General features: G+C 38.0%; 1 protein-coding gene across 1 annotated transcript; it reads left to right on the top strand.

Annotated features, from left to right (window-relative positions):
- Positions 1 to 496: 496 nt before the first annotated feature.
- TXLNG (taxilin gamma) lies at positions 497 to 13,575 on the top strand. Its single transcript, XM_009084500.1, has 9 exons — positions 497 to 794; positions 1,515 to 1,606; positions 4,744 to 4,914; positions 5,625 to 5,819; positions 7,229 to 7,348; positions 8,309 to 8,383; positions 11,041 to 11,133; positions 11,643 to 11,738; positions 12,738 to 13,575. Exons 1-9 carry the CDS (start codon positions 497 to 499, stop codon positions 13,056 to 13,058), a joined length of 1,461 nt encoding a protein of 486 aa, XP_009082748.1. The 3' UTR covers positions 13,059 to 13,575.
- Positions 13,576 to 13,828: the final 253 nt, after the last annotated feature.

Below are 13,828 nucleotides of genomic sequence, written 5' to 3'. Positions count from 1 at the left end.
GGTGAGGTTTTGCTTTTTGGTTAAGGGAGTAAGCATTTTGCATTTTAGGAAGTCTTTCAAGAAAGTTCTGTTTAACTGAGCAGAAATAATGTATTGTTAACAATCCTAGGCAGTAGGACTCCAGATCTGAAGCCTGTTAATACTTCTTTGGATGATTTCATAGATGTGAATTTTACCATTTCAAAGACAGATGTGCTCCTGGTCCTGTTTATCATTCTTGTAACAACCAGTTTACTTCAGTTAAGAGCTAACAGTCATATTTGGTAGTGTGATTCAAGTAGTTTAAGTTCTTGCCCCATGTCACTGAAACAATGAATTTATGTGGATTTCTTTAGACTTCCTAACAGGTTATTTTTCTTTTTCTTTTTTTTTTTTTTTCATTTCACTTTTATTTGTCCATGCAAAAGAAAGGTGGAAGTTTTCATATTAAACACATTTGCTTGACTGTTTATTTCCACTTCCTCCATTTTTTGTTCCGAAGGTGGTCGGTGGTGCCATGGAAGAAGCTGGATCTCAGGAGATGGGAATGAATAACCAGGATCAGCTGGTGAAGAGCAAGTGCAATGAATTGTCTGATACAGCCTTGCAGCATGTGCAGTCCAACTGTTACGGCCTGGAAAACACAGGAGCATTGAAAGAAGCTGAATATATCACCAAGAACAGAAAGCACCCAGGGCCCACCTGCTGCTCCCAAGAGTCTCGTGAGGAGACTCCTGGGAGAGAAGAAGCTCGTACTGATCCACCCGATGGCCAGCAAGATCCAGAGAGTGAAAAACATAAAGAGAAAACTTTGGGTGTGTTCTCTTTGGCACTTTGATTTTTAAAAGGCCTTAATGTTTTCATAAAATAGCTATGCATTTGCTCTGTCTTTGTCTCACATTTACTCTGTAGCCAAAAACTTGTCATCTTTAACAGGATATTCTGAGAAACTGTGCACTTCTGCTTAGGAAAAGACAGTTCTTAATGCATATGTAAGAATCCTTCAGCTGGTAACGCTATTTTTACAGGAACTTTAATAATAATAATAACAACATGATAATTACTAATCAACTTTTTTAACTTTCTGGTTGTTGGATTAACTTTTAAGTCTGGGATTGCAGTGTTCAATGCTGCCAAAGCACTGCTGATAATTAAGTTCCAAATGCTTATTAAAAACACTTGTGTGAATATCCTTTATTAGCAAAACTTAACCTTTTAAATTTCACTCTTTCAGATTTTTCTTTTTATCTGTGCTATTATAAAAGAAAAATAATTTTGTGGTTTTAAGATGAAAGTAATTTTTACTACCTAAGTTGTTGATGGCACTTAAGGCAAGACGAAAGTAATTTTTACTACCTAAGTTGTTATTATTTATTCTTGCTGTGATGACTTCCCATTTGTCATCAGTTATCAAACCAGGGAACAACTTAACTCACACTAATTTCTCATGGTTTTGTATTTTGCTTCTAAAGACAGGCTGCTTTTCTGGTGTGTTGTTTTTTCCTCAGTATGGTTCTCTTTCATCCATTTCATAGGAAAAGAAGTTTTATTGTTAATGCAAGCCTTGAACACGCTTTCTACTCCAGAGGAAAAGCTGGCAGCTTTGTGCAAGAAGTATGCTGATCTGGTAAGTAATTTGTAAAGATAGCAGGAGTTATTCATGTGTTAACGTTAACTGTGGAATGCAAGAGAACTAAAACAGGACAGGTAATGATTTTGAATATTTTATAGTTTTTGTAAAAAAAAAAAAAAAAAAAAGATGCTCAGGCTGATGATGAGTGTTGCTTCAGCCAAACTTTCATGTAGTCATTTCATTTCTATGTGACAGCCTAAATCCAAAGAAAAAATAGGTTTTGATAGCTTGGTGTTGAAGCATAATGGTAGGATTAGCAGAAAAGCTAAGAGTTTCTTTTGGGAGTAATTATTTTCCTAGTTTTTGTCTCTTGATAATGCTTTTGTGCTAGTGTTTTATAATTCAGATCCTTGAGGATAAAGAAGAACATACTGTGATATAGAGATTTGGAGAAAAAAAATGTTCAGTTACATTTAACTCCTTAGCAATTTTTGGGGAATAGGGAAAGTTGGAAAGATCTAGGTTTAATTTTGCTCTGTGCTTTCTGATCATGCAAGGGAATGGATAGAAGAGTGTATATTTCTTCAATAACTAACCAAAAAGAAGCAATTAATAAAGCGCATTCTGACCTCAAGTAGAAGAAATTATCATTTATTTTCTAAATTAATTGGTCACAAAATTGAGAGAGTAGGGGGAAAGGCTTTTTAAAAGTTGACTTTTCAGAATGTTCCTGGAGACAAAACTCCTTGATTCATTCATGATGAGACAGGGACAGACAGGAACAGAACAACCGGAAATAGGTGTGTAGAAGTTTTCCCACTGTATTTGTAGTTATCAAATGAATGTGAACTAAAGAGATGATTGGACAGCTTGGCAAAAGCATAAGATTTTCTTTCTGTAAGTACCAAGTCTATCTCATGCAAATGTTTCTGACAATGACATAATGACTGCACAGTATCCTAGTATTTTAAGGGGCTGTAATGGACCTTAGAGCTCACTTAGTCCCAACCTTCCCTGCCAAAGGCAGGGACACCTCTGACTAGACTAGCATAACTTTTCTGAAATAAATTTATTTCCTTTGAGATTAGTAATGTCTCCAAGACTCTGCGGAACACCTAGTGGATGGTCTTTTTACTTAGAGAGGCAATATTAATTACTTAAGCATAGACTTACATTAGTTCTGTTAAGGAAATCATGAGTCCTCCTTGAAGGCCTATTATGTTTTTGCTTTGTTTTCCTTGCTCTCTCTGATTGTACACTCTTCATGTGAGTGAATTTCTTCAAAACCAGCAGCTTCTCTAAGAAGTCACTTTCATTTTAAATGAGAAACAGTAATAGTGCCATAGTGCAACTCAAGGATGGGGAGTCTACCTAAAAATGAATTGCAATTACCTTCAAGAAGGCAACAGGAAGAGACAGGTTTGCATTGGTTTTTGCCATCCCTGGAGAGGATGAGTAGTTGATAGGTAGAGTAAGCATTCACAGTCCATAGGTAGTTGCCATCCTAGAAAACCACTTGCTTTCCTCATGGTGCTCAGAACAGCTGGGAAGCTGGGTGGGAGCTTGTCTGGTTGTAAGAATAGCTCTGTTTCAGCTAAATGAGTCTTAGAGGTACTCCTGTTCCCCTCAAAATGTAGGTTGGATCTGGTTGTGTTCCTTTAAGGTGCGTTCTTTCCTTCATGGTAGTGGTGGTGAACCACTGGCATAGGTGTCAGCTGTAATGCCAGCAGAGGTTTGAACTGTTTATGACAGTGCACCTACAATGCTTTTTTTCTTTTTTTAAAGATTCATCATCTTTAAAGCTCACTGTCAGGTTTTTCAGTGGTGTCTCATGAAAAGGACTGTACAATAAAGGTAGGAATGCCTCTCTCCTGGCAAAAGATCTTCCACAATTTTTTTTCCTAATTTGGAAACTATCAGGAGAATCATCCTGTGGGGCAGGAAGGTTTGCATCCTTGGTGATATGTCTTACACTGGCACACTTTTACAGGTTTGAAGTTTCACAGGTATGCAGACAGCACAGCTACTTGAAAGTGTTTTTTTCTGGCCACACAAGACTTTTTATGTTTGGATGTGAAAATATTCCTTTAACATTATTTTTCCCTAAACTAGATTAAATATACATTTAATTTACTGTTGTCATGGAGGTCCTTAACGTTATTTATTCTTTCTTCTATGCTTCAACATTATTTTGAGCTCTTTCAGAAAACCAGCCTTGTATTCTTCTGTCATGGTGATAGTCTTCACTGCCAGCCTTCTTTTCCTGCTGTGTCCCAAGGCTGAGGCAGTGTCTAATACCGAGCAGTGTTACACTTAACATTGTTACCTTCTTTACAAGAACAGATTCTAAGTAATATGGTTTCTCAGGGAGCCCAAAAATCATGTACCATGTAACTTATTCTCAACAAGATATTAATGTAGGAAGCTTCTATTCACAGGATACTCAATGAATAGATTTTGCAATATGTGTACGAAGTTTAACTGTGTCATCTACCACCTAAACTGCCTAGAGGAAATAGCACAAAAATTTTGCTTCAAATGGTTTGAGACTGCAGGTCTCTTAAGTCATCACAGCCTGGGCTTTGTAGCTTTAATAGTATTTGACTTGATTTGTCAGTGCTGCTGGTTGTGTGTGTTCCTTTCTGAAATACCACAGCGTTTTACAAACTTGTATCATTTACTGCTTCCCTTGGTAGGAGCTGCTAACAAGAGGGAACTCTGTACACAGTTCTGTGGGTTTTTCTTTTTGATAGTAAAAACAAGACCTGTTGGATAAACAGCTGTATGTAGCTTACAGATAAGAGTGGGAGAAGTTGTGACTTGTTGAAAAGCCAGTCTCAGCTAGCTCCTAATTGTATCTGCTGTGTCCTCCTTTCTCCATGCTAGTCCTAGCCCTGCAGCTGAGTGCAAGCTGATTGCTCATGGTCAACAGCAGGTCCATATGGTGCCTGTTCCTCAAAGGCAAATGTTTCTTAAGTTGGAATTCGTATATTTTCATCTTCTGTCCATACACATTTAGAGTTGTCTGTAGGATGATGGTAGTTTCTCTTTAAGATCAACTTGCAGTCTTAATGAAATTTAACTTCCTTGTTTTCATCCAAAATGTTTAAAAGTTTCTTCAGTCTGTTCATCTAGATGCATAGAAGTGGTTTCACCAATGTTTATTTAATAAATTTACTCTCTAATGTTAGTTGGAGGAGAGCCGGAATGTTCAAAAGCAGATGAAGATCCTGCAGAAGAAGCAAGCACAAGTTGTGAAGGAGAAAGTCCATTTGCAGAGTGAACATAGCAAGGCCATTCTGGCACGTAGCAAACTGGAATCTCTCTGTCGGGAGCTGCAGCGTCATAACAAGACTTTGAAGGTTAGTTTCTTCAATAAGTTACAGTGCTGCTGCTGCTGGGAATCTTACTGATCACTGCTTAAAATCAAGACTGCTGCTTTTACTTGCCACAAGTGGCATGTGGCCTAAGTGTACCTGGTTTTAGGGTAAAAAATATGGGGATAGTTAGCTCACTGATTTCTTTTCCTCCCTCAAAGTAGTTCATATTATATTTGCAGTATTTGATCTTGTCATATTTGTTTCTGGGAACAGTGCTGATGACTGCTGGAAAAAATAGCACAAGTGAAATAATAGCAGCATGAAATGGCAGGGTATCAAAAAAAGGCTTAATTCTGTCAGAATGTAATGGATGGGAGCGAAATGGAAGAGAGCCAAGAGATTCTTATCTGTGATCGCTGTAGGACATTTATTATAGTATCAGTGTTGTTTTTTACATCTGGACAATTCTGACACTTGCAGAGGTGTTTATGTAGTATCTTAATACCAGCCTCTGAGTAATGTTGGTAATGGTAGGAACAAGATCCTCTAGTGGTTTTGGGATTTCCAGATTCTTTGTTCCATGCACTTCACATGGGTAGTCAGCATAGCATATGATGATTGTGGCTTATATTAGTTCTAGCACTCTAGAACTTGAAACTGCACAGAAGTCAATTATTACCATGGTTTCTGACTCAAAGATATAAAAATGGTCCTTGGTTTGACGTGAACATTTTGATATTCTCTCATAAAAGGAAGAAAACATTCAGCAAGCACGTGAAGAAGAAGAAAGACGAAAAGAAGCAACTGCACACTTCCAGATTACTCTGAATGAAATTCAGGCTCAACTGGAACAGCATGATGTACACAATGCCAAGCTCCGTCAGGAAAATATTGAGCTGGGGGAGAAACTGAAGAAACTCATTGAGCAGTATGCACTGAGAGAAGAGGTGCTTACATTATGCTTCTAATGGGATTCTCTTAGTTCCTTGACTGTAAGGATTAGATAATGATTGAAAGGGGAGCAGAACCCCTCATGCTTGTATGTACATTGTTTTAATTACTCTTTTTACATCACTACTGTGAAAAATTGAGTAGCTGTTTGGCCCACTGTCTGCCTTTCCTGCCTGGTTTGGCATATCTAAATTCATCATGCACTGGAAAAAATCACAGCAGAAGTGGTCAAATAGAAATTAAGTTGTCCAGAGTTTGTGGAATCTCAGTCTTTAGAGGCATTTAGAACTCAGCTGGGCAAGATGTGAGCAATTTGAGCAGACTTTGAAGTTGAGCCTGGTTTGAGTGGACTAAGTGGCTTCCAAAGGTTATTTCCCACTCAAATATGTATTAACAGTTGAAGTTCCTGAAAAGTTACATCACATTATAACAGGAGGGGGTGTAGGAGTTCTTCTCTCATTTCTTTTGGTTCTTTAAGGTTGGTGTCTTTCTGGGAAGCTCCTTTGTGTACATAGCTGCTCTTGTTGGCATAGAATCCGAAGTAAGCAATTGCACTTTAGGAATGTATTTGGCCTGGTGTCCTGGAAATGTCTGTGCTGTAGGGCTAACTGAGCTGGCTTTAGTTGGCACCAGGATGTGAGCTAGCTGCTCTCAGCTACAGCGGTGGAAAACAGCCAGTTCTCCTTTGTTCAGGAGAGAATTGAGCTGCAAGGAGTTCTACAACTAAGATTAGTTGGTTGGTTCTTGGTTGGCACAGATTGGGAGTATAATTTTGCAATTGTCAGTGGGGGGGTTGGTTTTGTTTGTTTTGGTGTTTTGCTTTGTTTTAAGTCTGGATCAGTTAGAAAACTCTGTAGGCTAGTTTCCCACCTTTTGCCATCATGGAATATTTGTATCTACCACGAGACAACATAGGAAGGGAAGAGGTAGGAAACCACCTTGTACTACTTTACAGATGGAAGTAAGACTGCAGACTTCAATGACATGTGGAATTTCATCAGCTAAATTAACTGTTACTGCAAACTTTGCTCATTTCGAGGTTTGTTGGTTTTTTACTTATGAGGACTAGAGCTTTTAGGAGTAATAATGTGTGCAGTAAGGATTAGTGGTGGATAAACCAACTTTACAGATGTAGGCTGCTTTCTACAGGATTTTTGAAATGTCTGGTGTGAAGTGACTGACAGTATTGTACCAGTTTAATAAAACAGACACTTGGCTTCCATGAAAGACAAAAATGTAGTTGCAATGTATGGAGATAAAGGGAGAAAAAAAGTAATGTAAAACAGCCTTTTGCAGCTTTTTCTTTCCCATGAAGCTTCTAAACAATATCCATCTCCCCAAACACTCCTTACCTTCACTGACCAGCACATTGTCTGTATTTGACTAATTTTCTTTTTTCCTTTAGCATATTGATCAAGTGTTCAAGCATAAGGAACTGCAGCAGCAACTTGTGGATGCCAAACTTCAGCAAACTACCCAACTTATTAAAGAAGCAGAGGAAAAACATCAGCGAGAACGAGAGTTTGTAAGTGAATTCTACATATGTTAAGAGAATTAAAACCCACCAAACTAGACTTCTCATGATTTAAAGCATATACAGCAAATTGAGAGGACTGTCTTTTGAAAGTTAGGATAGATTTCAGCAGTGAGACTGAGGTTTAAGCTTTGTGTATGATGCCTAGAATATTAATATCCATATGAATAGACAAGTAATGTTACTCTTTGCATCTTCTTAGCACCAAAGGTACCTCTGTTTTTATGCCATAAGAAATAACAAATGCAGAGCATAGCATATGCTCTGCTGAACTGTCTGCCCCCAAAAACTGTGCTTGGTGTTTTATTTGTATGTTGATAATCAGCAGTTTACTTGCAGTCTTCTAAGAAGTGTGCTTCCAATTAAAAAATAACACATTTTTTAGTGCTCCTTATGTATCTGTAACTTTTAGGCAAAAGCCTTGCTCTCTCTGTATAATCTTAAAATGAGCATCCAGTGTTGGATTGTTCTGTATTTCTTGAACATAATTTTTTGAGTCGTAAGCTGGTGAAAATATCTTTGAAGATGTACCTACAAAATGGTGTCAAGTTGAAGCAAAATTGGTTTGAACTAATCCATAAAGGTAATATTCAGGACTGAAGAAATGAAAGTGGAAAATAAATTAGAGAGGTTACAAAACAGTTATAAATTACATGCAGTTTGTTAATGAACTGTTCATAAATTTAGCAGTTCAAACTTGCTGCAGAAATAGAAAAACTGACTCATGCTACCAATTAGAAAAATGTCTCAATAAAAATCTCTGCATGCCAACACTTGCTTCAGATTGTGTATAGGAAAGTATAGTATAGTAATAAAAAAGCCTATTTGAGAAAAGGTGGTTCAGTAGCCCCTAGGTAATGTTAATATTTGTTCATTTTTCATTGTAGATCAAGTTAAGCCATTTTTTAGGAGTGCTGTTTTCATTATGTGGCTTTTGGCATTGTTTTTTAGCTGTTAAAAGAAGCTACAGAGTCCAGGCACAAATGTGAACAGATGAAGCAACAGGAAGCTCAGCTGAAGCAGCAGGTATCTTTTTTTTTTTTTTTAGTGGAGAGATCTCTCTGAAGAGAAAAGAGTTTTGTGACTGTAGTGAACATAATGCAACATGTGAAAAAACTTTACATTCACCAGATGCTTGAAAAGTACTTGGTATTTTTTTAATTGTCTTAAATTTAGTTTTCAGTAGGTAACCTCTTCAGTAGTGAAGCATGAAGTATAAATTGTAAGGACTTGATGTGTTGTACTTGCTGTTTAATACATTTGGAGAGTACTGTTAGTGGAAGGTGCTAAACACTGAATTCCTGGAGTTAGTATCCTTTCAAATCAATAGTGTTAATATTTCAGATTAGGTATATGAAAGCTTAAGGAAGCTTGGCTTCACTGAAACTGATGTTCTCTCTTCCAAAGGTATTTTTCTCTTTTAATGTAGCTGTTCAGAACCAGAGAGGTCCTTGTGACTATAGAGCTGGGTGGGCATTTTTGCCTAGGCAGGTTTTAGAATCTGTTTTACTGTTTCCATCTCATCCTGTGATGGAGGATTGGGAGCAAGCCATGTTGTGTTTATCCCTGTAGTTATTCAGAATTAGTAACCTGAGTGTCCTTGTCCACAAAAAAACCCCTGCTATCTTCAGGTTATTTTCTTGCTGTAATGCAAATGCCACAGCGAATCCTCTGAGAGAGGAGAGATGGTGTCCAGTTTTTGTGCCTTGGTTCTGGATCACTTGCAGCTATTGACCACATGTGAGCTCAGCACATGAGGCACAGGGAAATGGTAGGTTCAGCCAACATCTTAGCACCTGAGAAGCAGCAGCTGTTGTTTATTATATGCCTCTTACTGCTTCAGTATTGTGAGGTTTTGTATGGAGTCTCTGCCCTGGTGTCAGCTGGGATAGAGTTGGTTTCTTCTCGGGAGATGGCAGAGTGCTGTGTTTTGGATTCTCTGCAAGAATAACCTTGATAGCACACTGATGTTTTGACTATTGCTTAGTCATGTTTATCCTAAGTCAAGGACTTCTTCGTGTCTCATGTCTTCTTCTAATGAGGAGGTACACAAAAAAAAAACCAAAACCCAAAACTGTGAAGCAGCATAGCCAGGACAGGTGACCCACACTAGCCAAAGAGATATTCCACACCACAGACCATCATGCCCAGTATATAAACTGGGGCAGTTACCTGGAGAAGGGAGCTGATCAGGGTTTGGGGTTGGGGTCTGACATTGAGCAGCAACTGTATTGTGCATCACTTGCGTTTTTCCTTTTTATTATCATGCATCATTATATTTTACTTGGTTTAAATTATTAAACTGTTCTTACCTCAGCCTACAAGTTTTTTCTCTTCCCCATTCTGCTGGAGTGGGGGGTGAGGGAGTAGCTGTGTGGTGCTTAAGTTGCCAGCTGAGCTTGAACTACCACAGTCTCCTTGAAACCTCTGTTTCATGCCCTTTTTTCACACTTACTGTATCTGATTCTTCTCTAGGCTTTCCCAGTTACGTGTACAGCGTCTGTGAATGTGTGTAGTTAAATGTAATCATGCACATCTCCATTGGACTTGAACTCATGAATATCCTGTTACTTCCAAAGAGGGTTTTTTCCATGCTTAGTCTTTTCTAGTTTTTTCCAAGTTGCTTACCCTTTATTTAAAACCTCACTGCCTTTTTGTTGTGCTTTTGGATACTTACAATGAGTACAGTTTGTGGTTTCCTGGGGCTGACAGATATTTTTGTAGACTAAGATGAGCTAGAGAGTTCAGTGACAATAATGGCAGAGAGTCATGATGTGCTGCTGACAAGCTGGGCTAACTCCTGTTATGAAATGTCCTTTACTAATAGAGCAAAATACAATATTTCTGTGCTCTGAATTATAGTGTCCTGCAGCCCCCAATGTAAGAATTGAGGAAACTGATTACTTTTCAGTGGGAATAAGAAGTTACTAGTAAAATGGTCATGTAATTTTAGAACATCAAATCACACATCAAGTCGTTTTAATAAAAAAAGTTATGGTTCTTAAACTATTTTATTCAATATATTTTGTAGTTCTTTCTTGGTGATTGTCTGTGTGGTACAGGGCGAGAATTTTCTGTCATTAGACAGATGCTCTTCACTGTTAATTTCTTGTCAATATTCACTTTCCATGATTTTTGTTCTCTGGGCAGATAAGTTAATTTCTTGTCAATATTCACTTTCCATGATTTTTGCTCGCTGGGCACATTTCATTGGTTGTGAATGTGTATTTTGATTTCTAGAATCAATCGTGTCTTTTGTGCCAGCCCTTATTAGCATTGGCTGGTTAAGGTGGAAAGGTAGGCATTTCCTGAGTTTTCATTTCACTAACCATGTGCTGAATTTCCTGTATATATGTATGTCTACACATTTATTTTCTTCCACTGGAGAAGTAAAAATGAGGCAATGATGAACTGTGGTATCTTCAAACTTTTTATTAAACATAATATTCTTTTGACTTCAGAATATATTGTTCTATAAACATAGAACTCTGCTTCACATATAATTTGAATGGCATGTTTTCAGACAACTTCTGCACGTTCCTCAAATGCAAGTTGTAGGATGGTTAAAACAAAGATAAAGAAGTTCATGTTCTACTGTTTTGAGTTTCATTTTGCCTTGTACCTAAGTATTCTTGTATTTGTAGATGACTGTTCAGATTAATGTTCTGCCTCTTTTCCAACAGCTTTCTCTTTACATGGATAAGTTTGAAGAATTCCAGACCACCATGGCAAAAAGTAATGAGCTCTTTACAACCTTCAGGCAAGAAATGGAGAAGGTACTTATAGGATTACTTAGTTTCTAAAAAGTAATACAGAAATGCATTTTAGATTTTACCGTGTTTGCCTTCTGAAAACAGATGGAGTATTTTGACCTTTAATTTGGATCATAACATAGAGCATAAGAATTAGTTGTATTATAGAGGAGAAATGTAACTTGTTCTGGTTTTTTTTACATGCTTACATAATACCTAAATCCTAATATCAATGTTCTACCAAATAATACTTCTCATTCTGTTTGGCTGTGCCCATGTTTTAAAACTTCTTTTTCTGGAGCTTTTTATTGTTTGTCCTTGAAGGTTCCTAGTCTTGTTTTTTTTGAAGATTCAATCTTGTTTTCTTTGAATGCAGAATCTCTACTTGTGGGGTTGATTTTGTGCAGAAACACTTTTCTAAAATAACTTGTTCAAACTGGACTTGGAAAGTAATGCTAAGAAGTCGAATTACTCATGTAAAACCACCTACATTGCAACACAAGCCACAAAATTAAATCATTTATCTTTTGTAGATGACAAAGAAGATTAAGAAACTGGAAAAGGAAACCATTGTGTGGCGTACAAAATGGGAAAATAACAACAAGGCTCTTCTGCAAATGGCTGAAGAGGTAATTGCCTTTAGTTGAGCCAAACTGCTACGTAAGAGTCTGTGTCCTGGAGAAATTCTTACAGATTTTCAGTCATATAGAACTGGAGATAATACACAGTAGCCTCTTCCAGGGTTGTCTGCCTTATGTTTTCAGTTGGGTAAGGTATTGTTTTCCTCAGACAAGGAAAATGGAAGGCTGCTGTATAAATCTAAAGTGCGGGGACAAGAAAAACTCAGCCTCATCTTTGCTTACTGTTTAGTTGGTGGGATAATGTGTATGAAATCATATGAGCTGAATGAATTGACTGTATTTTAATATGCTGAGCATGCTGAGCAAAGTCCAGTCAGTGCTGCAAGAGAAATCTATTTTAATGGGCAAAACTGGTCTGAAGGAAATAACCCATGTGTAAGGGATCAGTTACTTTGTGTTGCTGCTGCCTCTGAGGTCATGAGGTGCCATTACTTAATTGTAGTCCAGCAAGAGCAGAGCTGTACAGTTCTGCCTGTGCTGTCTAAGCCTAGTGCAGGTACGTGAGGTGTGACCTTGCCAGATGGTGCAGGTTCTGCTATGGCACTGGTTACCTTTCTGTTCTCATAAGGAGCTAGTTAGGAGAGCCAGGAATATGGAGCCTTCTGACCTGGATTTTGCTGCTGGATTGTGGATTTACTACTTCTAAGCCCTTCTCCTCCCTGTAGTTCCCATTATTTGGGTTGCAGTTGACTGCTTTATGGGATTTCATATCAGGGTCCTCACTGATGACCAGCCCTCACTTACAATGAGCATTATGTAGTTATGTAGTTCTCACTGCTAGTTTTTAAAGTGTCCTGTTGCTGCTTCAGCTCAGACAAAGTGGTGTTAGGTCAAGTATTCTGTGGAAATTCGTTCTAGTGCAGTTGGAATTTGACCTACTGGATTAATTAAGACTTCCTATTCAGGATTAAATAGTGGTGATTCTTTTAATTAATTTAGGGGGGAAAATGGTTGTATCACAAAGCTTTTGTTTCCTTTGTCCTTCAGAAAACAGTAAGAGATAAAGAATACAAAGGCTTTCAAATAAAACTGGAGCGTTTGGAGAAGCTATGCAGGGCCCTTCAGACGGAAAGGAATGAGCTGAACGAGAAGGTGGAAGTGCTCAAGGAGCAGGTTTCTCTTAGAGAAGCAGATGTGGATCTGGCTGTGCAGGTGTTGGAGTCCTGCACACTCAATTCCCACGAGGAGCTGGGAACTCCCACTGACACAGAACCAGGAATCCAACCCAGTGTGGAATCACGTGTGGCAAATAGCTCCGAAAAGACTGTCTCAACAAGTCCTGTTCCTGGCACTGAATCTGTAGACTAAAATGAAGTGTAAACACTGTATTGAGAGATATATTTTGTGTATAACTTTCTCTGTTGGTGGTAACTATTTGGTTTTGTGGTGAAAATTTTCTTACTTTTTCTACCATATCTGTATTTTCTTAGAACTACTGGACTTATGTGGTACAGGAAGCTGCATAGCAGCTTTAAATAGCTTAAACTATAAATTTTCCACAACTGTGTTGCACATCTGCCTCATTTTTTAAAAGAAAATATTTTTCCATAAAAGGATGCATGTGCGTTCCCTCCCCACAACACAAATCACTGTCATGGAAGACTGTACAGATAGAACATCGTTTGGGGAAAATGGTGACAGCAGGTCACTTCTTTGTTTTAATGAACAGCATTCTGGTTTTGTTTATTGATTTGCCACTCAGTATACTAAAGATTATCAATTTTTCCAGTAAATTTATCTACATAAGGGTGTCTAATGGCCAGTAAAAAATGTCAGCTTTCCCCCCAGTATGTTTTCATATATACGAATGAAAAAGCAAAGGTCCAGAATATAGTAAAAGATATGTTTAAAGGGTTTTATGTACTTTGTGGTATGAAAAAACAGCTTTGAAATACATTCATTTGCAGCTGGTGAAACAGGGTGTACAGCTTTTTGCAGACTTCTCAGGGTTGTGTTGTAAAGGTTAGTTTGGACTGTTTGCCCTACCTGTGAACATGTTAAATATAAACGTGTGACAATGCGTACGGTGACGTTACTGAGTGGGATTTTGCAGTGGTGGAGCCTATTGCACAAGTGCT

The sequence above is a fragment of the Acanthisitta chloris genome, unplaced genomic scaffold, assembly GCF_000695815.1.
Source record: "Acanthisitta chloris isolate BGI_N310 unplaced genomic scaffold, ASM69581v1 scaffold23971, whole genome shotgun sequence".
NCBI classification, from domain to species: Eukaryota; Metazoa; Chordata; class Aves; order Passeriformes; family Acanthisittidae; genus Acanthisitta; species Acanthisitta chloris.
Note: the sequence above shows the minus strand (reverse complement) of the source record. Positions and strands in the feature narration are given on the sequence as shown.

What these genes read in the sequence shown, in the direction of transcription:
- TXLNG (XM_009084500.1), top strand. Translation starts at nt 497, where the DNA reads ATGGAAGAAGCTGGATCTCAGGAGATGGGAATGAATAACCAGGATCAG. An exon ending in ATCAGCGAGAACGAGAGTTT is followed by an intron (nt 7,349 to 8,308) that starts GTAAGTGAATTC and finishes ATTGTTTTTTAG; the next exon opens with CTGTTAAAAGAAGCTACAGA. An exon ending in TCAGGCAAGAAATGGAGAAG is followed by an intron (nt 11,134 to 11,642) that starts GTACTTATAGGA and finishes TATCTTTTGTAG; the next exon opens with ATGACAAAGAAGATTAAGAA.